The sequence below is a fragment of the Prionailurus bengalensis genome, chromosome A1, assembly GCF_016509475.1.
Source record: "Prionailurus bengalensis isolate Pbe53 chromosome A1, Fcat_Pben_1.1_paternal_pri, whole genome shotgun sequence".
NCBI classification, from domain to species: domain Eukaryota; kingdom Metazoa; phylum Chordata; class Mammalia; order Carnivora; family Felidae; genus Prionailurus; species Prionailurus bengalensis.
In genome coordinates, this window is record NC_057343.1 from 101,475,853 (window position 1) to 101,488,770 (window position 12,918).

The 12,918-nt window shown below is 36.0% G+C and overlaps 1 protein-coding gene across 2 annotated transcripts in view; it reads left to right on the forward strand.

Annotated features, from left to right (window-relative positions):
- SNX2 (sorting nexin 2) overlaps positions 1 to 12,918 on the forward strand; it is a 56,555-nt gene that overhangs the window by 15,595 nt on the left and 28,042 nt on the right. For both annotated transcript variants that reach the window (XM_043586263.1, XM_043586271.1), the window contains exons 2-5: positions 4,325 to 4,442; positions 9,899 to 10,062; positions 11,393 to 11,459; positions 11,835 to 11,878. In XM_043586263.1, coding sequence (XP_043442198.1) covers positions 4,325 to 4,442; positions 9,899 to 10,062; positions 11,393 to 11,459; positions 11,835 to 11,878 — 393 coding nt within the window. The remainder of the gene's footprint in view (positions 1 to 4,324; positions 4,443 to 9,898; positions 10,063 to 11,392; positions 11,460 to 11,834; positions 11,879 to 12,918) is intronic.

Below are 12,918 nucleotides of genomic sequence, written 5' to 3' on the forward strand. Positions count from 1 at the left end.
GTTTATTTATTTTGAGAGAGAGAGAGAGAGCATGAGCAGGGGAGGGGAGACAGAATCCCAAGCAGGCTTCGTGCTGTTAGCGCAGAGCCTGACGTCGGGCGGGGGGGCTCAATCTCACGGGACAGTGAGATCATGACCTCTCAGTGGAAATGAAGTGTCAGATGCTTAACTGACTGAGCCACCCAGTTGCCCTAAAGGAAGTTTTAATTTTAATGAAGTTTGTCTTATCCATTCTTTCTTTTGTAAATTTTATCTGTGTATGTATTTATTTATATAGGCTTTATGCCCAGTGCAGAGCCTAATGCAGGGCTTGAACTCAGGACTCTGAGGTCAAAGCCTGAGTTGAGATCACTCAACCAACTGAGCCGCCTGTCTTATCAATTCTTTCTTTAATGGCATATGCCTTTAAAGGCTTATGCCTTTTGTTATTGTATCTAAAAACTCACTGCCAAATCCAAGATCGCCTAGTTTTTCTCCTGTTACCTTCTAGGAATTTTATACTTTTGTGCTTTATAATTAGGTATATGACTCATTTTGAGTTGACTTTTGTGTAGGGTGTAAGGCCTATGTGTAGATTCATATTTTTACATATGAATGTTTAGTTATGCCAACACTATATGTTGAAGAAACTATTTTTTTTCTCTCTTGCATTACCTTTGTTCCTTTGTCAAAGATCAGTTGGCTGTATATATGTGGATCTATTTGGGGACTTTTCTGTTTCATTCATCTCTTCTTTCATCAATATCTCATTGTGTTGAGTACATTAAGCTCAAAGTCAGGTAGCTTCAGTCCTCCAATTTTGTTCTTCTTCAGTATTTTTTTTAGCTATTCTGGGTCTTTTGTCTCTCTATATAAACTTTAGTGTTATTTTACTGATAATCCACAAAGTAACCTGCTGGAAATTTGACTGGGATTGCATCAGATTTATATGTCAAGTTGGGAAGAACTGACATCTTGAAATTATTTAGTGTTCCTATTCATGAATATGGAATGTCTCCATTTATATAACTCTTCTTTGATTTCATTCATCATAGTTTTGGAGTTTTCCTCATATAGGTCTTGTACATATTTCATTAGATTTATACATAAGTTTTGGGTGGGTGCTAATGTAAATAGTATTGTTTTTATTTTATTTTTTTAATGTTTATTTTGAGAGAAAGTATGTGTGTGAGTGGAGGAGGGGGGAGAGAGAGAATCCCAAGTGGGCTGTGTACTGTCAGGGCAGAATCCAGTGTGGGGCTTGATCTCACATACCATGAGATCATGACCTGAGGTGAAACCAAGAGTCAGACACTTAACTAACTGAGCCACCCAGGCTTAGTAGTATTGTTCTTTCCCTTCCCTCCCCTCCCCTCCCCTCCTTTTCTTCTCTTTTCTTGTCTTTTCTTCTCTTTTTTTATGTTTTACTTATTTATTTTGAGAGAGAAAGAGAGCATATGAGCCCAGTAGGAGCAGAGAGAGGAGAGAGAATCCTAAGTGGGCTCTGTACTATCAGCGCAGAGCCTGACATGGTGCTTAAACTCGTGAGAACCGTGAGATCATGACCTGAGCCGAAATCAAAAGACGCTTAACCGACTGAGCCACCCAGGCACCCCTCAGTAGTATTGTTCTTAACTTCAAATTCAGTTTGTTCATTGATGCTATTTAGGAAAGTGATTAAATTTTTTGTACTAACCTTGTATGCTGCAAGTTTGCTATAATTGCTTATTAGTTCTGGAAAGTTTTGTCTTTTGGATTTCCTATTTAGATGTTTATGTCATCTGTGAACAAAGACAATTTTATTTTTTCCTTATCAATTTGTATACCTTTCATTTCCTTTTCTTGTTTTATTGAATTAGAAGGGACTTAAAGTACAATGTTGAAAAGCAGTGGTAAAAGGTGACATCCTTGTCTTATTACTGATCTTTGTGGGAAAGCTTTTAGTTTCCCACCATTAAGTTTGATGTAGGGGCTGCCTGGCTGGCTCAGTGAGTAGAACATGTGACTCTTGTTCTTGGGATTTTGAGTTCAAGCCCCACGATGGGTGTGGATCTTACTTCAAAATATTTTGATGTATGTTTTTTGTAGCTGTTCTTTCTCAACGTGAATAAGTTCCCTGTGGTTTTAGTTTGTTGTGAGTTTTTATCATGAATGGTTGTTGGAACTACTCTGCTACATTTTTATGTAGGTGTGATTTAAGCTATTTCAAAATGTTCAGTATTATAGGTAATCTCATTGACAAACTTGTGGCCACTTCTGAGGCATATTTATAATTGTTTTCTTAGAATTCATTTAACAACAACAACAACAAAAAAGAACTCAGTTAACAGACAGTCATTGAGCACAGCCAGGAATTGAGTGAAAAAGTAGTAAACAAAAGAAGATAGTCATAATCTATAAACAGTTAATAATTATAATGTGGTAAGAGAAATTATGATAGGAGAAGTAGATATTCTGTAGGAGCATATAGGCCATTAACCTAATCAGACTTAGCTAGAGATGAGGTTGAGATTGCCAGAAACATCTTCCACAAGAAAAATGTATAAGCTTAGTTGTTTTTAAATTCCTTCAAGTAAAATTGGTAAGGTAAATGGAGGCCCACCTATGTGAGAGTTTGAGGCTATAAGAATGAGTTCCTGAGGGAAAAGAGAGCCTCCCCTTTAAATTCAGTAAATAATTGAAACTGATTTTGAAAGCTGTAAAGAAATGTCCTTATGCCATAGAGGATAGTTTACTTAAAAATCTAATGAGAGGGGCACCTGAGTGGTTCATGTGACTGAGTGTCCAACTCTTGATTTTGCCTCAGGTCATGATCTCACCCTTTCGAGGGATCAAGGCCCGCATCAGGCTCTGCTGACAGGGTGTAGCCTCCTTGGGATTCTCTCTTTCTCTCTCTCTCTCTCTCTCTGTCCCTCCTGCTTGCTCTTTGTCTCAAAATAAAAAAATAAACATTTTTTAAAAAGAACTACAAGTCACTAAGAAAAACAGCAAAATGGGCAAAATACTTGGAGACTTCACAAAAGAGGATATTCAAATGGCCATTTAACATGTGAAAAATTGCTGAATGTCATTATTCCTCAGGAAAATGCAAATTCAAACCACAATAAGATACTCTTCATGTTGCCATAATAGTTAACATGGAAAATGATGGAATATATCAAAATGTTGAAAAGGATGTGGAGCAATTGATATTTTCATGTGCTGCTGGTGGGAGTGTAAATTGTGTAACCACTTTGGAAGATTGTTTAATGATATCTTCTAAATCAGGACATTCACCTACCATGTGGTCTAACTATTCTACTCATACATACAAAGCAGAAATTCGATCCCGTGTTTGTTAAAACATACACTGGAGGTTTATACAGGATTATTGATGGTAGTACGAAAGTGAAGACTATCCACATGTCCCATCGGTAATAGAATGGATCAATTGAGGTATATTTACACAATGGAATATTTTGCAGCAGCAAGAATGAGTAATCTGTTACTATGGAAGTATCTTGAATACATAACATTAAAAGAAAACAAAACGCTAAAGAATATATTCTCTATGGTTCCAGTTTTATGAAGAACAGCAACAGTGGAAACTAATCCATGCTGGTTGAAGCTTGGGGGGGTGGATAGTAAAGAATGGAAGTAGAGCTTCTGGGGTTCTCTTTCTTGATCCTGTGCTGGTTACACAAGTGTGTTCGGTTTGTGAAAATATCTAGTGCACTTTTGACATACACACTTTTTATGTGATGATTTTAAAAAGGAGTATTGGTTTTAACTGTTAGGAAAAAGCTACAATAAAGCTGAAACCTTCACAGTCTAGATTCTATTTTGGTGGTCCTTGTACTTTAAGGTTAAGAAGTTCAAAAACAGTCCCTATGCTCATTTGAGATGTAAATGTTTGGGAAGAGAGCTTATTTTTCATTTGAAACCATAGAATTTTTGAATAATTTTACTCTTAATTCAACTAATACTAAACCTTTCTCTTGCGTTAAAGGAATGCTTTGAACTTTTTATTCATGCAACATGTTTTCAAGATCTGATTTTTTGTTCTTATATAATATTATATGTGACTGTAAAGTATTTTTTGTTAATTATAAGTCAACATGATAAATTAGTATCTCTAAAAGGATGATCAAAAAAGATTTTTTAAAAAATCTTAAATGAGTTTTTGTTAAGGAAAATGAATAAAAATGTGTTTTTGGTTCATTCTTACTCTCAGAGGAGGTAGGATAAATAGCTGTTCTTGTTCTTCACTTTTTATCAAGAGAATGTTCTATTTCTATAATGTATAGAGTCATAATTATAACAGCTAAACATGCTAATTCATTATCTATTGTTATTTTTTTAACAGTCAAGTCCATCATCTCCAGAACCAGCTAGTCTTCCTGCAGAAGATGTTAGTACAAACTCCAATGGTCGGAAGCCTGCAGAGGTTGTCCTAGATGATGACAGGGAAGATCTTTTTGCAGGTAATTATAAATATTTTTATTTTTTTAGTAACAGTCAATTGTAGCATATATCCTGTTACATGATACTCTGTAACGCAAAACTGAGATTTCGTGTAAGGTTAGTGGTAGCTCTTCTTGTTAACACCTTGGAAAGATAGGAAATTTCCAGTTAGTTCCAGTTAGATCGCTTTGTGAAAAATACAGACTGTTGAGAGAAGCAAACATGTGATCCTTTCTTGTTTGAAGCATTTGAAAGTAAATCACATATTATAATTTTATGTTTTGACTCAAAAAACTAATGATTGTGGCATTCATACTTTGACAAATAGCAGTAATTTTCGTCTTTATTACTTACAGGTTAACACAAGCAAAATTAAACTCGATTTTAAAATTATTTCAAATATGTTTGTTTCAATAAAATACTTTAGTATTTACCATAGTTCTGTTTTGATTCACTTGTGGATGAGTAAATTGTTGGTTGTGGTATTTATTTTTGATACGGGGGCAGGATTTGGTGTGGTCCTGCCTTTAAAATAATTGGATTCTTGGGGCACCTGTCTGGCTCAGTTGGAGCCATATGACTCTTTATCTTGGGGTTGGGTGTAGAAATGACTTAAAAATAAAACCTTAAAAAATTGGATTCTCTTCAAAACAGTTACCTGCTTTAACATTAAAACTTAGGCAAAAGTTAATGCTTGGATATTAAAAGGCAGAATCTGTTTAAGATTAATGACAAAAAAAGTAGTAGATCTTTGTTTAACTGCTTGATTTACCTGAACTGGTTTTCATTGAGTTAAAATTTAACAACATGTCCTCAGCTTTAACGGTAGTTGCATATTTGAGCCATTCTGTATTTTTTACATCAATGTCTTTGAAGATAAAATTTTATGTCTTGGGACACCTGGATGGCTCAGTTGGTTAACTGTCCACATTCAGCTCAGGCTGTGATCTCGTGGTTTGTGAGTTTGAGCCAACTGGAGCCTGCTTTGGGTTCTGTGTCTCCCTCTCTCTGACCCTCCCCTCCTTGCAAGTGCATGCGTGTTCTCTCTCTCTGTCTATCAAAAAAATAATAATAAACATAAAAAAAAAGCCACTTCTCCATCTCAAAGGTCCATATACATTCCTTCTTGATTAGTTTTATGAAAAATTTTTACTACAGATGAATTCGTGTATTTTAACATGTCAGAAAATTTAAAATACCATACCAAAAACCAGTAATATTTCCCATTTATTTATTCACTTATTTAGTAGCTACCTAACAACTTATAGTAAAATGACAGTTAATCAAAGTCATAATATTTCTTTTTGTTTTCTTTTACAGACTTTTTCCCAGGCATCCTTTAAAGTTTTTTCATGGCATTTATGTTTTAAAATAAAAGACATGAGTCCTTTCTCTTCTAAGTGGGTACTAATTTAAAGTATGTATTCCTAGGGCGCCTGGGTGGCTCAGTCGGTTAAGCTTCCCACCTTTGCCTCAGGTCATGATCTTGAGGTCCGTAAATTCAAGCCCTGTGTCAGGCTCTGTGCTGACAGCTCAGAGCCTGGAACCTGCTTAGAGTTCTATGTCTCCCTCCCTCTCTCTGCCCCTCCCCTGCTCACACTCTGTCTCTCTCTCTCTGTCTTAAAAATAGAGAAACATTAAAAAACATTTAATAAAGATTAAAAAAAAAAAAACCTGGCACACCCCAAATATTTTTTAAAAATAAAAAAATAAAGTGTGTATTCCCCCAATAGAGGGTTTTACATGGAAGTTTTGGATTATCTGTTTTATAAAGGACCCTTTCACCTTGAAGTCTCAAAACTCATACGTAAAGAATACGCTGAAAGTTCTAACGCCAGAACTATGTGAGGGTTTTTTTTTTTTTTAACCAGTATCCACAACTGATCAGTTTCCAGATGAGTATACGTTGACATTTGCCCACTTAGCTTAATTAGAAAAATTTTTTTTGTGTTCTGCTCTACCTAGCAATCTATACTAAATATTGTGATTCAGTGATGGTCAGTGTTAGTGTTTGTTTTAAAAAAAGAGAGAGAGGCGTCTGGGGGGCTCAGTCAGTTGAATGTTCAACTTTGGCTCAGATCATGATCTCACAGTTCATGGGTTTGAGCCCTGTTTCCGCCTCTGCTCTGACAACACAGAGCCTGTCTCCCTGTATCGCTGCCCCTCCCTGACTGACTCACTCACTCTCTCTCTCTCTCTCTGTCAGAACATAAACACTTTGTTAAGAATTTTTTGAATGTTTTTTTAAATGTTTAAAAATGTTTTTTTTTTTTTTTTTTTTTTTTTTTTTTTTTAGAGACAGTGTGTGAGCAAGGGAGGGGCAGAGAGAGAGAGAGAGAGAGGGAGACATAGAATCCAAAGCAGGCTCCAGTCTCTGAGGTGTCAGCCCAGAGCCTGACGCGGGGCTCGAACTCACAAACTGTGAGATCATGATCTGAGCCGAAGTTGGACGCTTAACCATCTGAACCACCCAGGTGCCCCCGAACAAAAATACTTTTTATACTTAATCTTTTGTCTTAAACTCAGCTGTATTTCAAAATGACATCATTAGATGTTCTAATAATCTGATCTTTTTTTTAAAGTTTATTTATTTATTTTGAGAGAGAGAAAGCTCGAGGAGGGGAGAGGCAGAGAGAGAGAGAGAGAGAGAGAGGGAGGGAGAGAATCCCAAGCAGTCTCCACACCGTCAGCGCAGAGCCCATTGTGGGGCTCCATCTCTCAAACCCTGAGATAATGACCGGAGCCGGAATCAAGAGTCCGGTGCTTAACCTACTGAGCCATCCAGACACTCCTAATCGGATCATTTTTATGTGAAAGGATTAATACTATCTATACACTTCCGTCTTAATGCCTTTAAGCAGGTGTGGTTCTTGGAACCATAACAGAGAGGAGCCTGTGTTATCAGGGTGATGAAAACTATTGTTCATTACTAAAAGAACATGTACTTAGTTTATTTCCCCTACATCAGGGAGAGAATATAAATATTGCTCTAGTGATCTAGCCATTTTGATTTTAAAACCATGAAAAGATTAGATAACTATAGGTACTCTGCTAAGATGTTTTGGGGAGCATTTCAGGTACTATTATGTCAGGGGCGGTACCAGAAAAAGGTTGTAAGTGTGACATGTTACTGTTGCTAGTTTACTTGGAGAGCATTCACCAAATGTGGTTGACTATAAGCCCCTCCACCATTTGTTACATCCTTCAGACTAAGCTTCACTGCACGTACTTCAAGACATTGTCGTAGAGGAATAACTGAGGGTGAGCAAATTACCTGTGTTGAAATTGTGCTATACTTTTAAATCTTGTTTTTGCCAGGGTCGTTAGCTTATTTCATTTATGACACCAATTGTAAGTTTAATGAGTATTCCTTTGTTTAAAAAATTCTCTGGTATCTATGATACGAATGAAATTACTTCTCTGACATTGACATAATCAATCTATATTTGTCCTCAAAGTGTCTCTTCCAAGGAGAAGTTAATCTTTATGCTTAAAACCTGTGGGGCATCTCCACAGGTTTAAATTAAGTTCTGGTTTAAATTAAGTTATGTGAATTTGTTGGAGTAAAGTCATGAGAAGACTAAAGCAGACTGACTATATGGTAGTTAATGTGCTAAGTCTAATCTCTTTCTTTCTGTATCCATTTTCCTTCTCCGTATCAGCTACTTAAGTAGATCATAGTTAGCTTTTCTTATTTTAAGGTTACCTACTATTTATGAAACAGCTACCCAGAGTCCTTGCAAAGAACACAGAATCTGGTATCAGTGAAGTAAACTGTGATTGAAAAATTTGTCCTGATACATCAGTAAAGTTTATATGCCTTTCCCTTTTTTTGTCTCTGGATTTGTTGCGCGTAGCAGTACCTCTTTCAGAGAATTTTAGATTTCTTTTTATTTATCTCTTTTGTTTGCTGCTTGCTGTTTGGCTTGTCTGTAGATTATGGATCTCACACCGCCTGCCTATGCTACACTGCTTTCTTACTTTCTTTTATTGCTCATTGGTTTCATTTCTTAGAAAATGAATAAATACTAGCAGTGTTAACAGCCTGAAGCCGCGTGTAAGCTTTTAGTCGTTCTATCAGGGTCATTTATTGTCTGTGTATTTTACATCTACAGTCTATCTTCCTTCCTCTGGTTAGTATGATTTTGGTTATTCTTTTTATTTTTAATTTAAAAATATCAAGAGAGCTGAGTCAGTGAGGGTCTCATCAACATGAGAAAACCAGTAAGAATAGATTGATAAAATGTTGACCTGTTTACCCTGCTCACATTTAAATGTAAATCTTAACATTATTTACCGTATTTCGGGATCACTGACTGCCATTTCTACCTTCCCAAACTTCTGGGAATCTAAGAACCTCAGGTTAGAAACTGCTGGTCTGATTCTGTTCCCCTTACAGCCCTGCCTTCTTCTCCTGTTATCAATTCTCTATTATCCCACCGAACTGTGGTTTTCATTATGGCCACTGAATGTAATTTTCATTTTTCTGGTTTTGCTTTTTCTTTATGCTATTGTTTCATTTTCCTAGATTTCTTCGCCCATTTTTTCTCTATGCATCCAGATCAGTTTCATAAACTGCTGCTGATTTTCCCCACCCTAACGTGTTGTCTCATCTCAAATGGTAGTGTTTGTTCTGTAGTTCATATACCAGTTAAATGTCTTTCTTGTAACATTCTTTTTTATTGTTCTCTTGCCTATTATTTGTCTTTTATTATTATTTAACATTCCGCATGCTTGTGTCTTGTTTTCCCAACTAGATTATAAACTCCCTGAGGGCAGGTATGATACTTTACATTTCTTTGTGTTTATCCATTGCATTTAGCACAGTGTTACCTAGTTTGTAGACAGTTTATTGATTTGATTTGGTTTTAATTATGTTTAATTTTAGATTTTTTTCAAGTGAATGAGCATTTTAAATTAAAACCTAAACAGCTGTTTGCTTTGTGTCATATTTGTGTGTTCAACTAATATCCAGTAATCTTTAGCAGTTAATTGCTTTAGATCACTAACTTTGTGGATTTTCCATAACGGATTTTTAATCCCATTTGGGATATTTCTGGGCAGTCTGTTACCATGAAATTTTTGTTTGTAAAGTAATCATAATGTTAGTTTGAATAAAAGATTTTCAAAGGTAAGTTACCCCAAGTATAAGATGTATGATAAACCCAAACATAAATGAATGTGGAATTATCCACATCATTGCTTTCCTTCTAGCTTTATTCTTACCACTAGTTTAGATAATTAAGCTGACCTACTTTACTTCTTCCTGAAATCAACACAGTCACTATTGGTTTTAAAGTTTTGATAAACATTTAAGGAATAATTCATTAAATTATAACAACCATTTTTAAATGCCATTATTTTGATATTTGTGAGTAGTATAAAACTATTTTTCATGACTCATTAACTGCAATGTAGACTGCAGGGGTTTGTTATCACTGTCCTTAAGTAAGTAACTTGTTTCATTTGTATCTAGAAGCCACAGAAGAAGTTTCTCTGGATAGTCCAGAAAGGGAACCTATCCTCTCCTCAGAGCCTTCTCCTGCAGTTACACCTGTGACCCCTACTACACTCATTGCTCCCAGAATGGAATCAAAGAGTATATCTGCTCCTGTGATCTTTGATAGATCCAGGGAGGAGGTATGGGAAAATGTTTCTATTCTAGATTGAAATGTAAATACTAAGCTTTTTGTTCCCTGCCCAGCATCACTCTCTTGTGAGGCGTCTCTAATCAAAGCCATTTCAACATTTGGGGGAAAACGTATTGGACTAAAGAAGTCAACTGATGTGGCTTCTAATCTTATCCTCATCACTTTTTAACCCAATGACTTGGGCACATTACTTTCCTTCTTAAGGATTTTGTCATTTGTGATCTCACAATGGTAATGTATGACTCAGGGTTGCTTTGTTGGTCAAATGAGAAAATGTTTGAAAGTGCTTTGAAAGCTTTAATAAAGTGATCTTTTGAGTAATTTTATTTGATGAATCCTGCAGTAAATGTTAGTGGTTATGTTGGCAGGGTGCAGAGTGGGTTGTGAGTGGAGAGGAAGCACAAGAGGGCCTACAGGCGTGTAAGGGTGGTGTTTGTGGAAGTTTCTGAGCTATTTTTTTAGGGTTTCTGATTTATATACTTGACCTTACAATTCAAATAAGGTTTAGTTTTTTAAAAATCTGTACAAGAAGACAACTTTGGGGGAAAAAAGGTTATGGTTAGAAAAACTAACTTTTAGGTAATTTTAGGCTATTAATATTACTCTAAAATATTTGCAAGATTTAACAAATTTCTGTGCTTTCTTCTTGAGAATAACCAGGCTTGCCTGCAGAGCTGGTCCTAGATTGCTTATTTACAATGGCATTAAAAAGTGCTTCCCTGCAGTCTCATGCGGTTACCATTTTTCCTACTTACTGCTTTATAGTCCTTTCGTTGTCTTCAGGAAGAATGTGTGTTTACTGGGTTATTAGACAAATCATGGTGCTGACGATTCTAGTGTAATTATTTCTACTGATAGGTAGTGTGCTACGGGCAAAAGTAATGGCTACTTCCTCCTGGTCATTAAAGACGAGAGACAACTTCAGAAAGTGCTAGTATTAAAAATCATTAAGGTGTTAGTTTAATAATGTGAATCTCAAGATTCTGTATATAGAACAAAGAAAACTTCAACAGTACTCTTCCAGAAGACTAAATCTGCGGAGGTGTGAGAACACAGGCTTTCTGTAACTTCTACAGATGATCCTTTTCCTAGTTTCTGTACGTGTGTGTTGTGAATGTGTGCACATGTGTGTGTGTGTGGTTTTTTTTAATATTGTCAGGAAATATGAAAGCTTTTGTTTTTCAGAAATGGAATGCTGAGTGGCTTTTTAAATTGTTTTGACACTGACCCTAATAAAAGATCGTGAACATTAAAGTTATTAGTGTTAAAACAGTAATGTAAATTGGAATCTTTAACATCAAAAAAGTTATCTTTTCTAGATTGAAGAAGAAGCAAATGGAGATGTTTTTGACATAGAAATTGGTGTATCAGATCCGGAGAAAGTCGGTGAGTCAATATTTAGTACACTTTAATTTCGTTCTTTTTGATAAGTACCTTGGTTGTTAATATGCTGTTTTTCTTAACTGCAATGTTAACAGTATTAAAATGGTACTTTCATTTTTAAGCTTCTGGGGGCTTTTTACTCTAAATTTTACTTTTTTACTCATTTTACTTTTTTCAGCTTTATTAAATTATAATTAACAAATGATCGTATATATTTAAGGTATACAGGATGCTGATTTAATATATGTACACATTTAATATATGTATACAATAATACATTACCACAATCAAGTCAGTCAGCGTATTACTTCACATAGTTACCTTTGTGTGTGTGTTAAGCTTATTATTTTTAATAGTATTGTTTGACTTTTCTTGTAGGTGATGGCATGAATGCTTACATGGCATATAGAGTAACAACAAAGGTAAGCCTTTGCTCCTTCAGAGAAGTAGTAAGCCCTCACCATGTGTAGTATGAGATTACAACATCCTGTCTTTACACAGGTTACCATCCAGTGAAGGTTTCACATAAGTAGTTACATGAGTTATGGTTTGTTAAGTACAGTATTCTGTAAAGTAGAGGTAAAGTATTTTGCATTTTGTATGTAGGGAGGAACCTAATCTAGACAAAGATAGGGGAAAATGATGGGCAAGAGAGGTTCTTGGAGAAAGGAGAAGAATGCTTGCTCCAGGCAAAGCGATTTGCTTTTGTAAAGGCCAGACCTCCAGAAAACAGTGTGCTTTCTGGGATCTGCAAGACATGGTACCTGATTGAATTGTTCGGCAGTAGCCTCCCTGTATTACCAGCAGCCACATGAAGGAACTTAGGTTCGTCCTGAGTATAATGGAGAGCAACTGAAGAGATTCAAGCAAGTGTGGCACAATTAGATTTTTCTTTTAGAAAGATCTCTCCAATTCCTAATTTGGGAGGGCAAAGTATAGGTCAAGATTTCCAGTTAATTCCATCGTCATTTCTAAAGGATTGTAGACCTTCGGATCTTAAAAGAGACAAAGAGGATCTGCAGCATTCCTAGCTGTGAGAAGTAATATTTTATACTAAAGAGTAGATTCTGGGGATGAACAAAATAATGGCTTCCTGAGTTGTGTAGGGAGTAGAATCAGTAGAGCTTGGATGTGCAGAGTGAAAGAGAGATGCCTAAGTTACCGACTAGAGGATCTCTGTGGTTGTGTCAGAATGATCTCAGAGAAAAGGCAACACAGAGGGAGCAACACAGTTTTTGGATGGGGGTAAAGAATTTGTTAATTCATTGAACAGATATTTATTAAACACTTAATCGTGGGGTCTGGCTCGTTTCCAAGCACAAGAGTTTATAATAGGAAACAGTACAGACACGTGCCCTCCCCACATGGAGATTATGTTCCAGCAGGAGATGTGGTGAACTTGAGGTGGCAGTCAGATTTAAGTGGAAGTGTCCCTTGGGCATTTTGATATATTGGACTGAAG